At 44.7% G+C, this 23,871-nt stretch overlaps 1 protein-coding gene across 1 annotated transcript in view; it reads left to right on the forward strand.

Annotated features, from left to right (window-relative positions):
• Positions 1-1,111: 1,111 nt before the first annotated feature.
• bsna (bassoon presynaptic cytomatrix protein a) overlaps positions 1,112-23,871 on the forward strand; it is a 29,084-nt gene continuing 6,324 nt past the window's right edge. The window contains exons 1-7 of the mRNA XM_072448673.1: positions 1,112-1,524; positions 6,960-12,149; positions 14,013-14,054; positions 14,980-15,132; positions 16,004-16,251; positions 17,474-18,392; positions 21,273-23,721. Of these exons, the coding sequence (XP_072304774.1) occupies positions 1,159-1,524; positions 6,960-12,149; positions 14,013-14,054; positions 14,980-15,132; positions 16,004-16,251; positions 17,474-18,392; positions 21,273-23,721 (9,367 nt within the window). The 5' untranslated portion in view covers positions 1,112-1,158. The remainder of the gene's footprint in view (positions 1,525-6,959; positions 12,150-14,012; positions 14,055-14,979; positions 15,133-16,003; positions 16,252-17,473; positions 18,393-21,272; positions 23,722-23,871) is intronic.

Raw genomic sequence — 23,871 nt, forward strand, 5'->3', positions numbered from 1 at the left:
CCGCTCTCCAAATGTGTCAAGTTGAGCTGAAGAAATGGTTAGATATTTGGGAGACTGTAGCAATAGGGAATCAATGCCATTTTGCAGTGGTGAAATATAGAATGGTTTCAGGATTTCTTTGAACTAAATGAGATTATATCTATATGTAATCTAAACTGGATGAATAGATTAGCATATTGACTTAGATGTGGTCACAATGGATATCTTATGTTAACCAAGTAAAAGCACTGAATGTTTGTCATAAGCTGCTTCACGTCAGATTGAGCTGTGTCTCTGAATTGAGTTCTTCACATGAATCAATCTGGGCCCTCGTAACGTTAAAAAAAATACATTATGCTGATTGATTGAAGGGTCACAACTGAAGAAAAAGCTGAAACATTTAAGTTGTGTTCAATTCAGTGTTCAGGTAAGCACAGTCCTCATTCTCATCCACAAATGTACAAAGTGCACAATTGAGAAAAAATTTAATCTGTATTTCTCCTAAAATATACCGAATTGCAGCCGTTTGCGCCACAGTTTTTGTTTTGACTTCCGCCCAAACCACAATGCTGCTCTGTGATTGGTTACAGTCCAAACGACTGGTGAGACTGCAAAGAATCAGCGGGAGCCTAACAAGAAGGAATTTTCTTGTGAACTCACACGTGATATTTCATCTTTCTGGCAAAGTTATCTAAGTCGTGCAGTTTCAGAACTGATTTCATTATAATTATTTTTGTTTTACTTTATGTTCCTTTTAATGCATTACTTGTCTGTTTATCTCTAGAGTGTAAAAGAAAATGTACCGTATTTTCCACACTATAAGGCACACTTAAAAGCCTTTAATTTTCTCAAAAAACGTGCACCTTATATATGGATTAATTCTGGTTGTTCTTACTGACCTCAAAGCAATTTTGTGTGGTACACGTTTTCTTTCGCTTAATGCGCCTTATAGTCCAGTGTGGCTTATAATCTGAATGAAGGAAAATACCATTCATTGACAGTGCGCGTTAAAATCCTGTGCGTCCTATATGGCGGAAAATACGGTAAAATTTAAAAAAATCTTTGGAAATTTAAATTTAAAATAATATAAAAAATAAATAAAAAAAATCTTACAAATCCTCCTCTCTTGTGTTTCAGAAAAAGGAGTGGCTATGCCTGAACTGCCAGACGCAGCGCCTCATGTCTGGAGGTGGTTTGGACGAGCCCCCCATGCCCGTCCCGCTGCCCTCCCCCAAGCACCAACCCATGGGCTCGCCTCGCAACCACCCCCCCTCTGGACCTCCATCAGCCCAACAAAGTCCGCTCCACAAAACCGGCACTGCCCAACCGCAGGGGGCTAAACCAGGGCAGAAACAGCCGACGCCCATCGCTGCTAAATCTGCCAGTGAGGCTAAGAGCGGTACTACCACCACTACTACACCGGAGGCACCGAAACCCACCAAAACAGAAGAGAAACCCAAGACTGAGCCGGAGAAAGAAAAGCAGATGAAGAAGAAGGAGCCAATCACACCGATCAAAGAAATCAAGAAGTCCAAACACTATGACGTAAGTTTAACATTCATATTCATTTCTGACCTCTCCTTGAACCGACACCTTAACGTGGTGGAGGGGTTTGAGTGCCCGAATGATCCCGGGAGCTATGTTGTCGGGGGCTTCATGCCCCTGGTAGGGTCTCCCAAGGCAAACAGGTCCTAGGTGACGGGTTAGACAAAGATCGGTTCAGAAGCCCATTATGATGACAACACGAACAAGGCAGTTTACGTCGCCTGGATCGGCGTCACCGGGGCCCCATCCTGGAGCCAGGCCTGGGATGGGTGCTCCATGGCGAGCGCCTGGTGGCCGGGTCTTACCCCACGGGGCCCGGCCGGGCACAGCCCGAAAGAGCGACGTGGGACCGCCCTCCCGTGGGCCCACCACCCGCAGGAGGATCCACAAGGGGCCGGTGCAGAGAGATCTGGGCGGCAGTCGACGGCAGGGGCCTCGGCGACCAGATCTCCAGACACAGAGACTAACTCTGGGGACATGGAATGTCACCTCGCTGGGGGGGAAAGAGCCTGAGCTTGTGCGGGAGGTTGAGCGATATCGACCAGATATAGTCGGCCTCACCTCCACGCACAGTTTGGGCTCTGGAACCATCTCCTCGAGAGGGGCTGGACGCTCCACTTCTCTGGTGTTGCCCGCGGGGAGAGGCGGCGGGCTGGTGTGGGCTTGCTGATAGCCCCTCAGCTCAGCCGCCACGTGTTGGAGTTTACCCCGGTAAACGAGAGGGTTGCGTCCCTCCGCCTTTGGGTGGGGGACAGGTCTCTCACTGTTGTGGCGGCCGAACAGCAGTGCAGAGTACCCGGCCTTCTTGGAGTCCTTGGGAGGGGTACTGGACAGTGCACCGACCGGGGACTCCGTTGTTCTACTGGGGGACTTCAACGCCCACGTGGGCAATGACAGTGACACCTGGAGAGGGGTGATCGGGAAGAACGGCTTCCCCGATCTGAACCCGAGCGGTGTTCAGTTATTGGACTTCTGTGCTAGCCACGGATTGTCCATAACGAACACCATGTTCAAGCACAAGGGTGTCCATCAGTGCAGATGGCACCAGGACACCCTAGGCCAGAGGTCAATGATCGACTTTGTTGTCGTGTCATCTGACCTCCGGCCGCGTGTCTTGGACACTCGGGTGAAGAGAGGGGCAGAGTTGTCAACCGATCACCACCTGGTGGTGAGTTGGATCCGCTGGCGGAGGAGGAAGCCGGACAGACTTGGCAGACCCAAGCGCATTGTGAGGGTCTGTTGGGAACGTCTAGTGGAGCCCTCTGTCAGTAGGGTATTCAACTCGCACCTCCGGGAGAGCTTCTCCCATGTCCCGGGGGAGGTTGGGGACATTGAGTCCGAGTGGACCATGTTCTCCGCCTCCATTGTTGATGCGGCTGCTCGGAGTTGTGGTCGCAAGGTCTCCGGTGCCTGTCGTGGCGGCAACCCCCGAACCCGGTGGTGGACACCGGAAGTAAGGGATGCCGTCAGTCTGAAGAAGGAGGCCTATCAGGCCACTCTGGCTTGTGGGTCTCCGGAGGTCATCGAAGGGTATCGGCAGGCCAAGCGAGCCGCGGCTCGTGCTGTTGCAGAGGCAAAAACCCGGGCCTGGGAGGAGTTCGGGGAGGCCATGGAGGAGGACTATCGGTCAGCACCAAAGAAATTCTGGCAAACCGCAGAAGCAGTGTCTCACCAACACCGTTTACGGTGCGGGTGGAGGCCTGCTGACCTCGACTGGGGATGTCGTCGGACGGGGGAAGGAATACTTTGAGGATCTCCTTAATCCCTCAGTCACGTCTTCCGAAGAGGAAGTAGAGACCGGGGACTCGGAGGCTGGCTCATCCATCACCCAAGCTGAAGTCACTGAGGTTGTTCGCAAACTCCTCGGTGGCAGGGCTCCGGGGGTGGATGAGATCCGCCCTGAGTACCTAAAGTATCTGCAACATTGCGTGGCGTTCGGGGACCGTGCCTCTGGACTGGCAGACTGGGGTGGTGGTCCCTCTGTTCAAGGGGGACCGGAGGGTGTGTTCCAACTACAGAGGGATCACACTCCTCAGCCTCCCGGGTAAGGTCTATTCCAAGGTACTGGAGAGGAGAATCCGACCGATAGTCGAACCTCGGATTCAGGAGGAGCAGAGTGGTTTTCGTCCCGGTCGTGGAACACTGGACCAGCTCTATACCCTCCATCGGGTGCTCGAGGGCTCATGGGAGTTTGCCCAACCAGTCCACATGTGCTTTGTGGATCTGGAGAAGGCTTTCGACAGTGTCCCTCGGGGTGTCCTTTGGGGGGTGCTCCGGGAGTACGGGGTCCGGGGCCCTTTGCTCAGGGCTGTCCGGTCCCTGTATGACCGGAGCAGGAGCTGTGTTCGCATTGCCGGCAGTAAGTCAGACCTGTTCCCAGTGCATGTTGGACTCCGCCAGGGCTGCCCTTTGTCACCGGTTCTGTTCATAATTTTTATGGACAGAATTTCTAGGCGCAGTCAGGGGTCGGAGGGTGTGGTCAGGGGTCGGAGGGTGTCCGGTTTGGGGACCACAGGATCTCATCTCTGCTGTTTGCAGACGATGTTGTCCTGATGGCTCCATCAAACCCGGACCTGCAACATGCACTGGGACGGTTTGCAGCCGAGTGTGAAGCGGCTGGGATGAGAATCAGCGCCTCCAAATCCGAGGCCATGGTTCTCGACCGGAAAAAGGTGGCTTGCCCTCTCCAGGTGGGTGGGGTGTCCTTGCCCCAAGTGGAGGAGTTCAAGTATCTCGGGGTCTTGTTCACGAGTGAGGGAAGGATGGAGCGTGAGATCGACAGGCGGATCGGTCTGTTGTGGTGAAGAGGGAGCTGAGCCGAAAGGCAAAGCTCTCGATTTACCGGTCGGTCTACGTTCTGACCTCACCTATGGTCATGAGCTTTGGGTAGTGACCGAAAGAACAAGATCGCGGATACAAGCGGTCGAAATGAGTTTCCTCCGCCGTGTGGCTGGGCGCTCCCTTAGAGATAAGGTGAGGAGCTCGGCCACACGGGGGGAGCTCGGAGTAGAGCCGCTGCTCCTCCACGTCGAGAGGAGCCAGCTGAGGTGGCTCGGGCATCTGTTCCGGATGCCTCCTGGGCGCCTCCCTCGGGAGGTGTTTCAGGCATGTCCCACCGGGAAGAGGCCCCGGGGAAGACCCAGGACACGCTGAAGAGACTATGTCTCTCGGCTGGCCTGGGAACGCCTCGGGATCCCCCCGGAGGAGTTAGAGGAAGTGTCTGGGGAGAAGGAAGTCTGGGAGTCCCTGCTCAGACTGCTGCCCCCGCGACCCGGCCCCGGATAAAGCGGCAGAAGATGGATGGATGGATGGATTCATTTCTGAGCAGCACCTCATTTGTTCATGCAACAATGTAAAATCATGATACAGATATATTGTAAAAGCATCTATTCGGGTGTTTTATTCTCCATGAAGAAGAGTGCTGTTAGCATGTTAGCCGTTGTTAGCATCACTGTAGCAGCAAAAGTCACTCTGTTAATGTCAGTTATTGTTTGTTAACTTTCCATGAGGGCAAAACTCATGGAAACATTTGGACTTCTGTAAAGAGTTTAAAATGAACTAGCTTTGTTCATGTTTCAAGTCCACATGATCAGGGCTGAAATGGGATCGATTTAGGACTAAATAAGGACTTAAATAACACGCGTGAATGCACACAAACTGACCTGAACTTACCAGTTTTCACTTTTTTGACGTGGTTTGGTCCTGTTTTGAGCCCAGTTTAGTCCTGCTGTAAACTTTGTTTTGGTCATATTCTAGCCCTGGTTTAGCCCTGGTCTAGTCTTGATTTAGTTCCAGGTTTAGTGCCAGTTTAGTCCCACTTTTGATGCGGTCTTTGTGCAACCATTCAGCCCTACTTGTAGAATATTTTTGTCAACCACTGGAGAGTCACTTTTCATTTGTTTTAAGAGACTTTTGCCACATTCATGCTTTGTTTTTTTTATCAGCAGTTTCATTATTTGCTTCTTTGATCCTGCTTAATATTGAAAACTTAGCTTTCAATATTACATTTTTCGGCTTAAAGTTAAAAATTAAAGCGTTGTTTTTTTCAATAAGATTCCTCATTACCAATGACAATTATTTTTATCTGTAACCACCATAAAACAAAATATAATTCCTCGTCCTCTTCATCAGTGTTTTTTCCTCGTTTGATTTCCCATTTTTGTTCGGGAGACATGCATTGATTTTACGCTGCAGAACGCTGAGCCTGCAAGTGGCACTGAGCACTGAACCTGGAGGACAGACATGGGCAGAGCGGGTGAAATAAGGCCTTTTCTTAATAAGCAGCCGCCGCGAGTCCCTTTTGAAATATGGAGAGATTGGCAGGCTATCAATATGCTAAACCCAAGGCCAGGCAGAGAAATGCTGTTCTGTGCCTTTTCAAACGGAGAAATGCTGCGAATATAAACCAGGACTGGATCATAAGGACTTTGTTGAAATGAAAAGATAAGTGGATTCAAAACATTTTAGTGCACCTATATATATATATATATATATATATATATATATATATATATATATATATATATATTTTATATACTGAAATGCATTTTAAGAACAGAAAATTATAAATGAATTGTATTTTAAAATATTTCCCCTCAGTGACAAGCTATCACAGTATGTTATTCTTAGCTCTTACTATTTATTATTTTACTTTTTCCATAGCTTTTCAGTTCCACAGGGGCTGAGGGGGTAGATATATATATATATATATATATATATATATATATATATATATATATATATATATATATATATATATATATATATATGCAAGCATAGCTGCCAAAACCACACAGACACAATATGTAGAGTGAAATGTTTTGGCCAAGGACAAAATGTAGGAGCTTGAGTTGAACCAACAGCCTTTGATTTTTGTCAGTCAACCACTTTGATATCTGTAATACTATTATCCTCTAAAAATCACTTTCTCTACTACATTTTCATCTGTATGCATTTAATTATTGCTCCTCTTAAAGATGCAGAATGTACCTTTCTGATGGAGTCTTCTACCTGCTTCTCTCTATTTAGACATTATTGCTTTGCCTTGAACTTTTCCCCGTATGTCATTAAACATATCTATTTTGCATATATGTAATTATAGATGCTTTTATGGCTCAAAAACATAAATTCTTACATTGAATGCCTCTTACAGACAGATCTTACCTGTAACTGTGGCTGGTTGCTTCACCTCGTAAGTTCCATTTAGATAGAAGTTTAATGTAATACTGTGGAACATTCCAGACAAAGCAATAGCACTTCCAAGGAGACAAGCTGGTTGCAGACCCTCCACCAGAAAGGTGTCATAGGACCCCTTTAAACAAAAAACAAACGGTCACATATGGTTAGATAACTACGGTCAGTCATTAAAAAGCTCTAAAAATCGTCTCTTCCCTAACTAATGTTGTATTTGTATATTTTTTCTCTATTTTTCTTAGGACACAAAGAGCAGCAGCAACACAGATTTGTCCCGCAGTCCCCAAAGTCTGAGTGACACCGGTTACTCCTCAGACGGCATTTCCAGCTCCCACAGCGAAATCACCGGACTGATCCAGGAAGAAGAGATGAAGCTCAGCGAAAGAGGGCTGATCACTATTCGCGGATCTCCACCAAGTCCTTCTGAAATCACCAAACTGGAGAGCAGCATGCGGCCATTACTGGAAAAAAGTTTATCTGAGGAAAAACCAGATCGTAGGGGCCGTAAACATAGGGACAGGGACCTACGTCCGCGGAGTCTTTCGATCCCGCCTGACTCCTACGATTCAGATGAGGAGCTCGAAGAGATTCAAGAAGAAGAAGAGGATACACCAGAATGGGAGAGCAAGCGTAAGGAAGCCAAAGAGGACAAAAAGGACAAAAAGAAAAAGGAAAAAGAGTCAGAACCCACAGAAATGACGGATGAAGAGTACATGAGGCGTCAAATTATGGAGATGAGTGCAGATGAAGACATTGAGGAGGACGAACTGGAGGAGGATGAGGATGAAGATGAGGGATATGGATACCAGAAACCCAAAAAAAGTCACCACAAGCACATTGGGGACTCAGGGAAGGAGAAAAGAAGATTACAACATCACTCCAGCAGCTTCGAAGAGGAGACTAAATCAAGTACGGATGTCTACAAAGGTTCGCTGGAGGAAGGAGAAGATATGATGGCTTCGCAAGGCGGGCTACGACGATTCAAGACCATTGAGCTTAACAATACAAATAGCTACAGAGACAGAGATATGGACCTAAGCAATGAAAATGACTTGAGTCTAGATCGTGAGCCTGAACTTGAAATGGAAAGCTTGACAGGATCGCCAGAAGAGAGATCAAGAGGTGACTACTCATCTAGCATACCACCTACTTCATCGTCATATGGTTCGGGGCAATCTCCAACATCCATCTCATCTATGGAGGAAGATAGTGATAGTAGCCCAAGCAGGAGGCAAAGACTGGAAGAGGCGAAACAACAAAGAAAAGCGAGGCATAGGTCGCATGGTCCACTTCTCCCGACTATCGAAGATTCGTCAGAGGAAGATGAGCTCAGAGAAGAAGAGGAGTTGTTGAGGGAACAGGAGAAGATGCGGGAAGTTGAGCAGCAAAGGATCAGAAGTACTGCCCGCAAAACAAAAAGGGATAAGGAAGAGTTACGGGCACAAAGGCGACGGGAAAGATCCAAGACGCCTCCAAGTAACTTATCACCAATTGAAGACGCATCACCAACAGAGGAGCTAAGGCAAGCTGCTGAAATGGAAGAACTACATCGGTCTTCAGCATCTGAATATTCACCTCAAAGTTTAGATTCAGAAGCCGAGGGATATGAGACAAAGTACAAATCTGCTGGTGATTACAACTTGCCGACTTTCATGTCGCTATATTCACAAGTAGAGAAGTCTTCAAGTACAACTACTACGACGGCGCAATCTTCAACAGCTAAACCACTAAAAAGTGCTGAAGAGGTTTATGAGGAGATGATGAGAAAAGCTGAGTTGCTTCAAAAACAGCAAAAGCAACAGCAGCAGCAACAAGTTAGACAATATTATGATGAAGATGTCAACGGACAAGGCTATGATGATGAGGAAGATGATTATGACCAAGAACAAACTGGATACGATAATGAAGCAGTAGAAACGGAGACAGACATTTACGAAGAAATCCGCCAAACATCTCAAAATATTACAAAAATGCAACAAGCCACTGACGAGCAAGTTGATTTAGAAATTGAAAGTGCATTCCAGGACAAACAACTACTAGATACCAGCGCCGCGTTTGCAAAACTCCTCGAACAAAGTAATGCTCTTTTGACGCCAGGAACCAGTCCTACCCAAATGTCAGCACCAGTATCGTTTGCGGAAACTGGCGGACGTATACCGGATGTGCGAGTGACCCAGCATTTTTCTGCAAAAGATGGACATAAAGATAGATCAAAGGTCCAACCAGGAAAAAATGGCATTACTCCAACTGTTGCTGCCACTACCATTGCTGCCTATGGTGTCTATGCCCGGGATGCAGTTACTATTTCACAAACAACTTCAAGCCATACTATGACTACTACCCAGTCAAGTATGTACGGAAGGCATACCGGGAGTACGGCAACATCATCGGCTACAGTGTCAAGTGTTTGCAGCAAAATTGCAGAAATTACTCAAGCTTACAGCCAGAGGGAAGTCATTACAAGACGCGTTGGAGATACTAGAGGCGTGCAAGTACGAGAGAGCGCAACATCAGCAGCAGAAAGGACAATTGAGCCACGATCGCCAAAGTATACAACGTATTATCGTAGCACTAGCCCTCCTTTGTCTCCGTCACCACCACTACAAAGTCCGACACGTTCCCCTCGAAGGGCTACAGCTGAATTTTCAACTCAAACATTCAATTCGGCTCTGCGGAGGGACTCTACAGGATCTGGGCCCACATCTCCAGTTATGGCGCAAAGTACCCAAACAGGACACCGATCCGTATCTCCAAGACTTTTCCGTCAACAATCATCACAAGACTCGCCATATTCACCACCAGCAAGCCCAGCAAGGCCATTGACAGTCAATACGGCAACTTCTCCACTGTCTTCTCCCACAAGATTCAGTCGTCAATCAACTTTTGAAAACTTCTCGCCATGTGAAAGCCCTCCAGATACACCACCATATCAACATTCTCCAACCAGAAGTTTCTACCGTACACAGAGGGTGGAGAAAGTGAATGTCGGAACAAGTATGGTGACTACAGCTTGCACCTATACAAGGGGATCGATGTCAATGGATAATATTTCTCTGTGTCGCATATCAACAGTGCCAGGAACTTCAAGAGTAGAGCAAGGTCAAATGATTCAAGGTGGAAGCGTTGTCGATTTGAGGACTTTGGGTAAAAATGCTCCAATAATTATGACAGATCATGGTATGGATCTGACATCATTGGCGACAGAAAGCCGAAGATACCACAGTGGACAGGAATTGGGCAGGCATTCAACAATCGTCCAACCCCTTATAATGAATTTGAATACACAAGAAGTTGCTACACCTACAACAGTTAGTGTCACTGTAGCTGCGTCAATGTTTATGAACCAACCCAAGCAACCTACAATCTACGGAGACCCGCTTCAAAATAGGGTTGATCTTGGACAAGGAATCGGTTCGGCTGTATGTCTCTCCCAAAGCAAACCAGCTGATCCAACCATACCGAAGATTGACGCTAAACTTGAAGATTTGAGCATACAGCAAAGAGAGCTTCAAAAACAACAAGAAAAGTTACAGAAGCAGCAAGAATTACTTGAACAACAACTGCAACATCATCAGCATCATCAACAAGTCTCTGCACTGGCCAGATTCAACTTAACCGGACAAATCACACCAATGATGAAGAAGGATTTGATGGTGAGCCAAACTAGCAATGCCACGGCAGTCGTGAGTGCTGTTTCACCAATTAACGCAGAATTATATGGCCCTGGACCTGTTGAAATAAGAGGAAAACCGAGCCCACCTGGTATGGTTGTCCAGATGGATGGACAAGATCAAGCAAGAGCTGTAACACAATTAGTTAAAGTTGAAGAAGGGCAAGATGCAATGGATCTAAGAGGTGGACAAATCAAGCCGGATAGCCAACCAGCATGTTGCGATGTTGTTTACCGACTTCCATTTGGAGGTAGCTGTGTCGGTGCTCCAGAAAAAGAAGGTATAAGACCACCATCAGCCCCACCTTTGTCTTATGAGTCTGATTCTGAACGGCAACCAAGGTACCATGAATATCCTATGGACGCGCGGAAAGCATATACACTACCATATCCCGGAAGACTGCAGCCTTCAATGTCGGATACAAATTTAGCAGAAGCCGAAATGCAATATCACTCTAAAATGGAGCCGCAATTCCAGCCTCCGACAGATCTAGGCATGGATGTAACAGGAATGAAACCAGGATATGGAAGTTATATAGGAATGCAATATGGTTCATACAATGATTTGCGTCAAGGTGGAGACATAGCATCCCAAACTTTACCTATAAGAAGATACAATTCATTGTCCAACATGTCTGACTTTGGCTATTCCGCTCGGGATATTGCCGGTTTCCAAGAGGCAAACCTAGCTCAATACAGTGCTACAACTGCAAGAGAAATCAGCAGGATGTGTGCGGCACTAAACTCAATGGACCGATATGGAAGTAACCCAGATTTGATGCAATATGGAAGCTTGGGAAGGCCAACTGGTCCTCCTGGTTCTAGACTCGCAGCAAGTCTTGGTATGAGGTCAAATCTGCTGATTGGACTCGACGGGAAGCCAATAACACATAATCAAGCGTTAACAAATCTCATCAATGCTAGGCAGGCTAGTCTTAGGGCAATGTACCCTGCTGCAATCCGCTCCGCCGATGGAATGATCTACTCAACTATCCAAACACCAATTGCGTCCACACTTCCCATAACAACTCAACCAGCTTCAGTACTACACCCGTTGCTAAGGGGTGTATACCGGCCTTTTGCCTCCCCAAGTATGACACCTGTACCACTATCAAGCCTCACTAGACTTCCAATGAGTCCAAGGATGCCCCTATCTGGACCTACTCCTGTTCGCTACCCTTCCCCCGGACTATTACAAACAACAACCGCTACAGACACAGCACCAGCCATTTCAACTGTTGCAGCTCCAGTTAGTGCACCAGCAACAACTTCTGTACAAGAGGAACCGGTATATCTTGGAAAAGGCGCTGTAGTGACTTCGGAAGCAGCCCCATCAACCACGAAAATTCCTATAGACGCACAACAGCAACCGATTAATCTGTCCCAAGCGCACCTGAACAGTCAAAAGCAAGCAACGACTGCTCAGCAAGCAGCAGTCCAGCCTCCTCCGGCAGTGCACGCCTATCCGCCAACCCAAGCTCCTATTGGGCTCCCTGGTGGTGTGCCTGTCGCTGGAGGTCTACCGCCATTCCCACCACCCGGAGCTGTCCACAAAGAAGGTGAAACTGACGCGGAAAGGTTACACAGGCAGCAAGAACAACTGCTGCAAATGGAAAGAGAACGAGTTGAGTTGGAGAAACTGAGACAACTGCGACTGCAAGAAGAACTGGAGAGAGAGAGGATTGAACTGAAGCTACACAGAGAGAAGGAACAGATGTTGGTGCAGAGAGAGCTACACGAGCTGCAAACTATCAAGGAACAGGTAGAAAGACAGTTATATGTAGTTTTGATTTGTATGTTGTTTGTTTGTAGATGTCTGTGTTCCTGCATATTTTTTGTTGTAATTGTCTGTCTCGTGACCCTTATTTTGAATTTAAATTTTTGTTGTCTTATATTATTTTAGATATCCTTTGTCTTGTCTGTGTTGTGCAACCCAAATTGTTTTGTGTGTTTTGGTCAAACAGCAATATATTGGGGCAAAATGCCATAAAGATTCAAGGGCAATTTGAGTAACTGTGGTAAGGTTTGGAAAAATGTTGAAATGTAAAAGTGTTTTTGTAGGATAAACACTGACATAAGTACTTAGTACTTGAAAGACGATAATTAAACCCTAATATATTTTATGTGCATGCTTGTCATTGCATGCGCTGTGTAAAGAAACTTTAGATGTTTGTTTGAAACATTTTGATGGTATATTTTGTCATGATTTATCAAATTATAATTCATTTTTAAGTTTTAATTTGCATGCATTGGTGCGCGTGTGTTACCGATGCTGTATGTATGGTTATTTACAGTGAGGAAAGTAAGTATTTGAACACTCTGCTATTTAACACGTTCTCCAACTTAGAATTTATGGAGGGGTATGACATTTTCATCGTAAGTGCATTGAGAGACAGAATCTTAGAAAGAAATCTGGAAATGTATGATTTTTGAATAATTTATTTGTATGTTATTGGTGCAAATAAGTATTTGAAAACTTGCCAAACCTGTAAGAGTTCTCTCAAAGACCTGTTAGTCTTGCCTTTAAAAATGTCACCTCTACTCTACTAAATATTCTAAAAACGTACACCTGTTTGTTAGCTGCATAAAGACCCTCCAAATTAGTCAGACTCCAACTACTCCCACGGGCAAGGCCAAAGAGCTGTCAAAAGACACCAGAAACAAAATTGTAGACCTCCACAAGGCTGGAAACGGCTACAGGGCAATTGGCAAGCAGCTTGGTGAAAGAAGATCATTTGTTGGAGCAATTGTTAGAAAATGGAAGGAGGATGACAATGTCAATGTCCCTCGGACTGGTGCTCCATGCAAGATCTCACCTCGTGGGGTATCAATGATGATAAGAAAGATGAGGAATCTGCCCAGAACTGGTTGATTCAAAGGTTATTATTGTTAATACAATATGCCGTCCATGGTTTAAGATCATGCATCACACAGAAGGTTCCCCTGCTTTAGTCAGCACAGGTCCAGGCCTGTCTGAGGTTTGCCAATGACCATGGGAAAAAGTCATGTGGTCAGATGAGACCGAAATAGAACTTTTTGGTATAAATTCCTGTTTGGAGGAAGGAGGAGGAGAACCATCACAAGAACACCTTCCCTACTGTGAATCCTGGGGGTGGAAACATCATGCTCTGGGGGTGCTTTTCTGCACAGGGACAACTCCACTGCATTAAGGAGAGAATGAATGGGCCATGTATTGAGAGATTTTAAAGTAACAACCGTCCCTCAGTCAGAACACTGAAGATGAATCGTGGCTGGGTCTTCCAACATGACATATCTTTTAATATTTATATTCTGTCTCTCACAGTGGAAATGCACCTACGATGAATATTTCAGTCCCCTCAATCATTTCTAAGTAGGAGAACTTGCAAAATCGCAGGGTGTTCAAATACTTACTTTCCTCACAATATAAAACATATTGTATGAATGCCTGTTTTTGTATGTATACGTTTTTAAAGTTATACAATGCTTTATTTACTGCTACTATTTCATGGCCTGTGTTTATGCAACAACAGAAATGTGATTGCAGATGAACCAAAACATGTCAAAAACACTGGGGAATTACTGTATGTTAAAATTTAAATTGATTACTGAAAAGAATGACATGACTTCTCTTGTGTCCCAATAGAACAAGCAGTTGAAAGTCTTTCAAGTAAAAACAGTCAAACAGGTGTGGAAGAATGGTTCACTTCGAGATGACTTATTAACATGCATCTCACGACCTGCAGAACAAGCAAAACCCCTAACTCTTTCTCATGCCAGCTTTTCACAAACGCTTTAAGAAACCTTCTAATAAGCCCACACATAAACTGGCAGCTAAATATTTGCACTGCATTTAATTTGCTCTTTTTGCTCTTTACACTTTTTTTCACATTTGACCCTAACTTGGAGTCCTAATATAAACTAATCCATGTGACCCTAGCAATATCTCCATTCTACATTTCTTCCCAAGAGATCCTTTCTTGATTTAGCCAACTCACTCTTTGAAATAAGATGCTTCACATGACATTTCTCCAACCACTTTATGCAGGAAAAACAAAGACAATAATGTGCATGCAATATAATTACAACAGGATACATTTTGAATAGCACTTAACAACAATTCAGAACATTTATTTTTTACACTTAGATCTAAATATGAGATTGTGAGACCAATAAACCTTTAAAATATACTTGATATAGCTATAAGTAAGTATTCCATTGCATTTAACCTGAAATAAAAATATAACCAAGTCTACTGAGAACAAATATAATATAAAAAAATGTGTTATATTTCTGCAACTAAAAGCCATAAAATATCACAAAATTTAATAAAAAAGCTAAGTTTGGAAAAACGTCAAAAAAAGCATCCTTTATCAGAGACTGGGGAGGGCATTTAAACACAACAACAGTTATCTATTGGTTAACTATCTTTGTCTTGTGCCCTTTTCCTTCTTTTATGTTGTCATCTTTGTTGTCCATTTGTTTCCCTTGTTTGTGCACTTTGGTGTCACCTCCCCCACCCCCCGGTTCCTATGTCACCCACTTTGTTTTGGGTTTTTCTTTTCTGTTCTCGTTGCATTTTGCATTGGCCTTTTCCCACTGGCTGTGTGCAGGTGTTTCAGCAGCAGCAGCACGAGCGGGAGAAGCAGTTGGTCCTTCAGAGGGAACAGTTGGCTCAGCAAAAGTCTCAGCTCGACCAGATCCAGTCTCTACAGCAGCAGCTACAACATCAGCTGGAGGAGCAGAAGAGGCAGAAGACAGCACAGGTGACTAATATAATAGGGCACAATATTGCTTAATTAGGTCCCCGAATATCATTTGTGCTGCCATTTAATCTATTTCAGTGTTTCAAATAGAGGGCAACCAACATGTTTCATTGTTCTTGTCTGTGGTCCCCTAATGTGGTTGTGTTTTATGTGTGAGCTTTACTCGTACCTGGTAGCCTGTCTAGGGACAACAGATGGAAATTAACATGTGACATATAAATCTGCTCAGATAATGACTGATATGTAAATTGCACATCTCCATAGGGTTTAATCATGTATAAAGCTTGCAATGGTAAAGCCACTAGGGGGTTCCAAAAGTTGAAAGTCCATTGCTTGGCACTACATCAGTATTTAGATAAGGATAAGGAATTAGAGCTAATTAGATCATCCTTTATTGTCTCCTGAGAAAGGGCTGGTCACATTATCATACAGAAAAGACAATGTTTTATCATATTTTAGTGGCAAGTAAACAATGGTTTAGCACTTTTCAAACAATAGATGAATAAGATGATATTAATTTGAACTATATTTGGTGTGATGTCTAAATGAACATGACTTCTGGAAGGTAGTGGAAATGTCTTAGTTCCAAAAAACAGTGTCCAAATGAAAACTTTTGAAACAATTTCTAATTCCACAGCCAAAAATTATAAGTGAATTAAGGGAGCATCCTTTATTCATTTCAGTTGCATTGCCATGAACAGAATTGTATCGTATTGTAGATGCTTGTGAAATAGATTGTTGCATGGAGGTGGTGGAGAACTAAATGAGACACCTAACATTTTTTAAAAACAAAAGGCCCTCTGGTTTCTTGTATTACTTTTTATGTGAATGAAAACTCTCTCAAATCTGCTTCTCCTCTTCATGGCCGTAGGTTGACGCGAGTGGCCAGCCGGTGCACCCGTACATGGATTCCTCTCACGCTGGTTCACGCTCCCTGCCCAACTCCTCGTCAGAGATTTGCCTGCGCAGTCAGGAGGAGCAGCTGGAGGCCCGCGCCATGAGGAAACACAGCTCCATGACCCGCCTGTCCCGGGACGACGGGGACGTGTACTTCTACGGGACCCCCAGGCGCGCAGTGGACAGCTGTGTGCAGACCGACGATGAGGACACAGAAGAGAGGTAGAGAAAGGACTGAATCTGCAAAAACAAACTTTCACCGCAAAAACAGGCAGAAATCGTTGTGAAGATTGATCTTGTTTTAAGAAAGAGATACAGGGCGGTACATAGACTGTCAACTGCGGAGTGGAGTCTTTTCCATTATTTTTATTTGATTAAAAACTCCTACTTCATAACTTCATAGGACCAAGAACTGCCAAAACTCCATAATTGGTGAAGTTGGATACACCCTCCCACAATCCCACTGTTTTGCCATTGGGAGCCTCTGCTCAAGCCACACCATGAATGAAGTTATTAATATATATCAAATAACTAAAGCATGGTAATTTTATATGAACTGTGGCCATCAGAGCATATGTATGACATGCGTTTTGATCTTGTATGTTATGTCGATTTTCTTATGTTCAAAAGGCTGAATTCAGACTCAGAGTCGTGTATTTATGATTCAGGCCTGGGGCAGTTTTATTCAACAGAAGAGACTTCAGTGGAGATTTTCCACTCAGAAAATCCCAGTGGCTCTGCATCTAATATGTTATACTTTTACTCCATGATTTAGAGCAGTTTGTATTGATTTGTTCTCACATCAAATGCACTCTGAAATCTGATCCTTCACACAGAATCTAATGCAATGCTCATTCCACTGGGCTCCATAACTGTAGCTTCAGGCATTTCTGAAACAAGATAGTAAACATGCAATACAATTGGAAAATAGCTATGTCAGCAAAAAGGTTTTAATAGGGAATTGACAAATATCATTAACAAACTAATTGGGTAGTTGAGTCAGTTGATCAATGCTCTTTATCAAGTTCAGGTTAAGATCAATTCCTCTGAACTAATTGGTTCCATGTTTTAAATAAATCAAACACTGCAATCTGGAGTTAAATCATTTCAACTAGTTGTTAACATAAAAACTCAGGTTTATATTACAAGACATCAAATTATCTACTACATTCACCTTAGAACAGGGGACAAGATCGCTAGTTTTTAATCACATTGAATTTACATTCACTTTTAGATTAAAAAAGAGTAGTTTTCTCATACCTTTTATTCCTATTTGAGAAATATTTCACATTTTAATAGTATTCTCATGTAATTTTCCCAGGGTAAGGACCAAAGTAGTTGGGATGTCTCTAGTGGACCACTACATGAATGAGCAAAAGAACATAAATGATTTGCATTATCTAACCCAGTGTTTTGAAGTATAAATATTTGTATGTTATGGTAGGTACATGATGCGCCCTCGAAGCCGCAGACGTGGACGCAGCGTGGACTGTTCCGTTCAGACCGACGACGATGAGGACAAGGTTGAGACAGAGCACCCGGTACGGAGAAGGCGCTCCCGGTACTCCCGCCACGCCGAAACCACCAGCACCACCACCTCCTCCACCACCACCACCGTGCCGACCCAACCCAAAGCCGACAAGACCATTTCCTCCAGCATCGCCATCCAAACCATCCGCGAAATGTCCTGCCAGACCGAAGTCGAACATTTGGGAAGGGTCTCTCCTGCCATCCACGTGACTGTCCCTGATCCAAACAAAGTCGAGATTGTTCACTACATTTCTGGACCTGAGAGAACGCAGAAGGGACAATCTTTGGCTTGTCAAACTGACCCGGAGGCGCAATCGCAAGGGGTTGTAGCGCCGCAGCTTAGTGTCCCAACTACAGTTAGCCCGTACTCAACGTCAACAGGCAGCGGGACTCAACAATCCAGCGAGATTTTGAGCCAAAGACAACAGCAGCAGATTGCGGCTAATGCGGCTAAATTTGAAAGGCGCAGACCCGATCCTTTGGAGATCAATTACCAACCTCACAACCACATCCACAACGAATCAATATCAAGTATAATCCGACAACAGCAAAGTACACCCAAGTCGCCCCAAGTTCTCTACTCGCCGGTGTCCCCGGTGTCGCCTCATCGACTTTTGGAGACGTCCTTATCAAGCGAGAGGTTGAACAAGGCCCATGTGACGCCCCAGCAGAAGTCGTACACGGCTGAGTCGCCTCAACGACACCCGTCCATGCCGAGGCCCATCAAGAGCACCCAGAGGTCCATGTCGGACCCTAAACCGCTCAGCCCGACCACAGACGAGCACACCAAGGCCCGGCTGGCCCTCTACCAGCAGCAGGCGCTACAGAACCAGGTAACGACAATCAAACCGGAGCTGAGTAGAGGGCGGTTTGAAGTAATAAGGTATTTGATAAAACGTGTTGCCTTCTACAACTTCGCTGTTGTCCAATTGGAAAAAGGCTAGATATATAGGTTAATTTAATAAGTGAAAGTGGGATTTTACTGATTTCTTGGATCAGAATAATTAGTCCAATATAAAACATTTAAAATAAATGATTCGTTGGCAGACTAGGAAGCATGTATTGATAAGTTTCCTCTGTCACTGTGGGCCAAGTGCTTAGATATGTCTTGTACAAAATGCTAAATTATTCCGCTGTTTGTCCACAAATTGGTACAAAACTACTGTGTGGAATTTTATTGGAATAGAATAGTAAGATTGGACTGCAAATGTACTTTTTGTACTTAAGTATAGATATCCAACGGGTATGAGAATTGGAAATAAATCTGAACTTGAAAATGGGATAAATGCCCCAAATTCTAGTATTGGGCTTAGTATATTATTATTATTATTTTTTTTTAACAAAGATAACAATTGGTCATACATTAACAAGCATCAAACATATTTGTTGAACTTAACTTAATAATAGTATCTAGAGCTTCAACACACTCATGTGCAGAAGGTGGAATAAACGTCTCCGTCTTTGCATTAGCTTTTACTGTTAATTACATTCTTTGGACAAATGCTGTCAAGTGGCACTTACTTAACACATTACTTGGAATGAATAGCTCTTGTTCGACTGAGAGCAATTGCTGACCATAACAGTAAAACTCTGAATGTACAAGACGTGCCACTTAACCACATCATTCATGACCACTTGGTTATTTATAGTATCAGAGTAAAGTAGGGAAGAAGATGGTGAGTTTATTTTAGCCAGTGAGAATGAAAAAGGCGATAGAGTACATGAGATGTTCACCTATGTTAGCTTTTCTGGAATTCAGAAGATTCTAGATGTTTTGTTTCTGTAATTCTATAGTTGTTTGTTGTTGTTGTTTTACTAGGGTCTATGAAGGTGAACACATACACACAACAAAATATTCCTGGCTTGCAGATAACAAAAAGTAAACTGGTCAAAACTGGTCATATTATTTGTCAATGTAGTAATGTAGATATTCCTGTTTTGTGTATCTTTATATGTGTTGATAATCAGCAAAATTAAACAAAAATATAAATGTTATTAACAAAACAATCCTAGCACAGTGCTGTATGTTTTAATTATAATGTCTTTATATATCTTTACAAATCGTTTGACTTCACAGCAACATACTCACCACTACAATTGTATCATTAAAAGAAAGTGTATTCCCAAAAACGTATGATGTTTTGAGTGGCACAGAACCCTTGACTAATGCACTTTTATGAACTTTGGATATTGGAACGTATTTTTAAATTATTCATAAGATCCAATCTCACATAATGGTTTCGCCTTGTTGCTTCTCCAAGCGAGTTCAGGCTCAACACAACAGCAACAACAGCAACAACAGCAACAACAGCAACAACAGCAACAACAGCAACAACAGCAACAACAGCAGTGAGAAATGATTCAAAGCATTTTTAATATGTTTTCTTTACAAGTCAATATTCATTCACTGTGGTTTTATGGAACTTATAATGAGCCACCATTTTGCTGATTGCTTATTGAGTAGTTTTGCCACTTCATTTATTATAGTCTTAAAAGAACATTTTTTCTATCTACCTACGCATAAAGTTTTAAAACTAATCACTAAGAGCAAAGTAATACATTGTATTTGTTTAAATGAAATTATCGCATCTCTAGTTTATGTCAACAAGCTCATGGAATAGTGATTTCATTATTTTGATCAAGTAAAATTATGGTTCTCAATTGTTATATTACAATATACTGAGATTTTTATTCCCACTTGTTCAGTTTGTCTAATAATCTAGGCCTAAGGCTGGTACAAAAATGTAGAATCATCTTTATATTGTCTAACTGTAATCAACAATTTAGCTAAATTAGTTTAACAAATCTTAAACTTGCTAAACAAATAAAAAATAAAAAAAAAATATATATATATATATATATATATATATACATACAAATGGTTTTGAAATAAATACATTTTGTGAACTAATACAAGTACTCTCTGAGTCTCTGTGACTGTCATGTGTTGTATGTCTGCTAACACAAACTCCACTCTTGTTCCCTGTGTCTCGTCCGTGTCTGTACGTTGTCTTGTCCTTTCTGTCCTTTGACCTCTTTGTCTTTTTGAGTTTTCCTCTCTTCCTCCTTTCCCATACTCCCCTTTCACCAACTCCTGTGTCGGCAATATTGTTTCTCTAACACGTTCAACTCACCCACCGTTTGTTTACTCTCATCTCCACCTTCACTCAATGCATTTCTATGCAATTTGTTAACATGTACCTATCCAAACTATAATTCTTATCTCAATGTCTGCCTTTGGGTGTTGTTCATGATGTCACCACAATCACTAAATGTTCACGCATTTCAATTCTTGGGTTGCATCTGTTGCTTGGTTTGCCTTATTGCTACATATGTCCAATGCATTTGCATGCCACTAATTCTACCCTAAAAATGTTACCTACACAAATGGTTCTGCTTGTGCATCTGTCCTATAACAATTGCTTATCACTTATCACACTGTATCTTGTCTCAACATTGTCTGACTTCTTACGCCACCCATTACTTCCTTATACACCACTCCCTAACTCTGCATGCTTTTGCCTGTTCTCCCAATCGGTCTTACATTTTCATATCACATCTTGTCTCTTTCAATTGTGTTCCTTATAACTCAATCCATCTTCCACCTTTCCAATTGTCCAATTTCCCCCATTGTCCATCCATTTTTGCCCCCATTTCCTGTTCTCTCTCCCCTACCCCCACCCCTATATCTCTCGGTCTGTCTCTCTCTGCAGTTGGCTGCGTTGCAGCAGAGCTCCCTGCTCCGTAAGGTGAAGCGGACCCTTCCTAGCCCACCTCCTGAGGAGACTGTTGCAACCTCGCACCACCTGCCTATGATGACCCCCACGCTACAACAAGTCTACCTGCCAGCCGTGCCCAGCCTCAAGCCCAGCTCCCGATCAGGTCTGGCAGCTAAAGCCAGCCTCCTCAAGGACCTCACCCACGAACTGAAAGCCGTGGAGCAAGAGTCCACCAAGCTCCGCAAGCAGCAAGCCGAACTGGAGGAGGAAGAGAAGGAAATTGATGCCAAGCTACGATACTTAGAGTTAGGCATCCATCAGAGGAAAGAGACATTGGTGAAGGAGAGGGAGAGGAGGGATATTGCTTACCTCAGGTGTATGGGGGACACTAGGGATTATATGTCGGACAGTGAGTTGAATAATCTCCGTTTAGCAGCTTCGGGTATGCATGACACTAATGGTTTGCTGACGACGAGGCCAAGTACCGCGCCGTTGAGCCAGTTCCCCAGCGACCTCAACACAGCGGCGCAGTACCCACCCACGTCTTCATACATGTCATGTCAGTATCCGCAAAGTCAACAACAAGCACCCATCCAACCATCAAGTGTCCCCTACCAATCCTCAACATACAACCAACCTCCCTACCCGTCAGTGTCGCAATCCCAGGCGCTACCGCAGCCAACGCCTCTCCAGACACATGGCCCCCCTCCCCCTGGACCTACCTATCAGCCTCCATCCTCATATCCCTCTCACACTTACCCCCAAGCCCAGCCCCCATACCCCCAGACAGAACTGGGGATACCAGCTGCCCCGCAACCCCAGCCTGGGCACACCACAACTGGCTTTGCGCCCGCTCCCCCGGGTCAGCCACCGTACCCCACCCACAACTCACCATATCCAAGTGCTGTGTCCTCCTACCCCAGCCAAACCACTGCTCCTTATCCTGGCCAACCCCAGGCTGATATCCTGACAGTGCATCCGGGAAGGCCGAGGCAGACCACTCTTGCCGATCTGGAGCACAAGATGCCCACAAATTATGAAACTCTTAGCAACCCGACAGTGGTGGTAACAACAACTGCTCAAGATGCAACCTATTCCAGTGCAGCACCTTCATATGGACAATATGGTGGTACTACAACTATGGCTAGCTCTTATGGCCCTTACAATTCTGCTCCAGTGTCCAGCAGCTATGGTGGGTATGCCATGCCACCTAGTACTTACGGACAATATACTTCAAGCGCACCTACCTCCTATGGCCAGTATACTACAACTACTGCTAATACTTATGGCTATACAACTACCACAGCTAGTTCTTATGGACAATACACTTCAACTGTTTCCAATGCATACGGGCATCCAGTAGACAGTCCGTCGACATATAGCACTACAGATGCAATGTATGGGGGCCCTGGCTTAGAGCAAAACATACCCAGAAACTACATGATGTGTGATGATGTTAGTGAGCTGACGGCAAAAGACGGGCTGGGCACGACAACAGGGGACATGATGCATCATGGCGGCACAGGGCGATACCCGGGAGACGTCCACAGCAGCACGACGCGCGGTGGCACTGGCTCCTATGGCAGGGCTCCAGAGGACGAAGCAGCACTACAGGAAGACATGTACGACCAGCACGGCAGGGGTAAGAGCAGCTACAGGCACGGAACACTAGGGGGTACGGGTGGGGGATTCTCCTATTTGTATGACTACGACTTCAAACATGGCGGTATTCGACAAAAGCAGAGAAGCCTCTTGGCACCCGCCGTCATGTCCACCAAGCGCAGCAAGCACCGTAAACTGGGGAGCATTGAGCAGAAAATCTCCAAGTTCTCCCCCATTGAAGAGGCCCGGGACGTGGAGGCAGACCTGGCAGCATACACCTCAGCAACAGCAGGGGGTGGGGCCTATCCCTCGTCCCAAATCAGAGGACGTCAACTGATCGAGGACTACGGCTTCAAGCGGAACACTGTCGACAGCAACACTGGCTCTGGTCACATCAGCAGATACTACGGATCAATGTTTGACGAGGATGATCGGATTTACTACACCCCCAATGGCCGCTCCCGTTCCCACGGTTATGGCATGGACAAAATATCTTCCCGGGACTATTCAGGGTACCGCAGTCGCTCCTACGAAAGGGACGACCGGTCCTACCGCTCTGGCCATAGCCGGGGCCGCCACCCAACCAGGCAATACTCTGAAGAAGAAACTCCTCTCAGTCCCATGGGGAGGTTCATAAGTTCACGCCGGTCATCGAGTTTAGGTCCAGATCCTTACGAGGGTCGAAGCAGTAAATATCAATACTATTATGGCCAGTATGGGTCCAGTCATTCCCTCCCAGATGTGCAGGACCATTTTCGGGACCTCCCCAGGACACACGTCTACAAATCGGATGACACATACTTAATAGACGATTATCATTGCGCTGTGTCAGACAGCGAAGGTAATTGTGCGAGGGTCTCCCGCACAGTCTCTATTACTGCCCCCACCATTTTATTAAGTGCCTCCCCACCCACCCAGAGGCAAGGCCTAACGAACAGGCAGCCTGTGGCACAAAGACAGAGCTAGTGGTTGCATGCTGGTGTTTTCCATC

This window comes from Eucyclogobius newberryi, unplaced genomic scaffold, assembly GCF_026437365.1.
Source record: "Eucyclogobius newberryi isolate DKJ021-1_F unplaced genomic scaffold, fEucNew1.0.hap1 SCAF_17, whole genome shotgun sequence".
Lineage (NCBI taxonomy): Eukaryota > Metazoa > Chordata > Actinopteri > Gobiiformes > Gobiidae > Eucyclogobius > Eucyclogobius newberryi.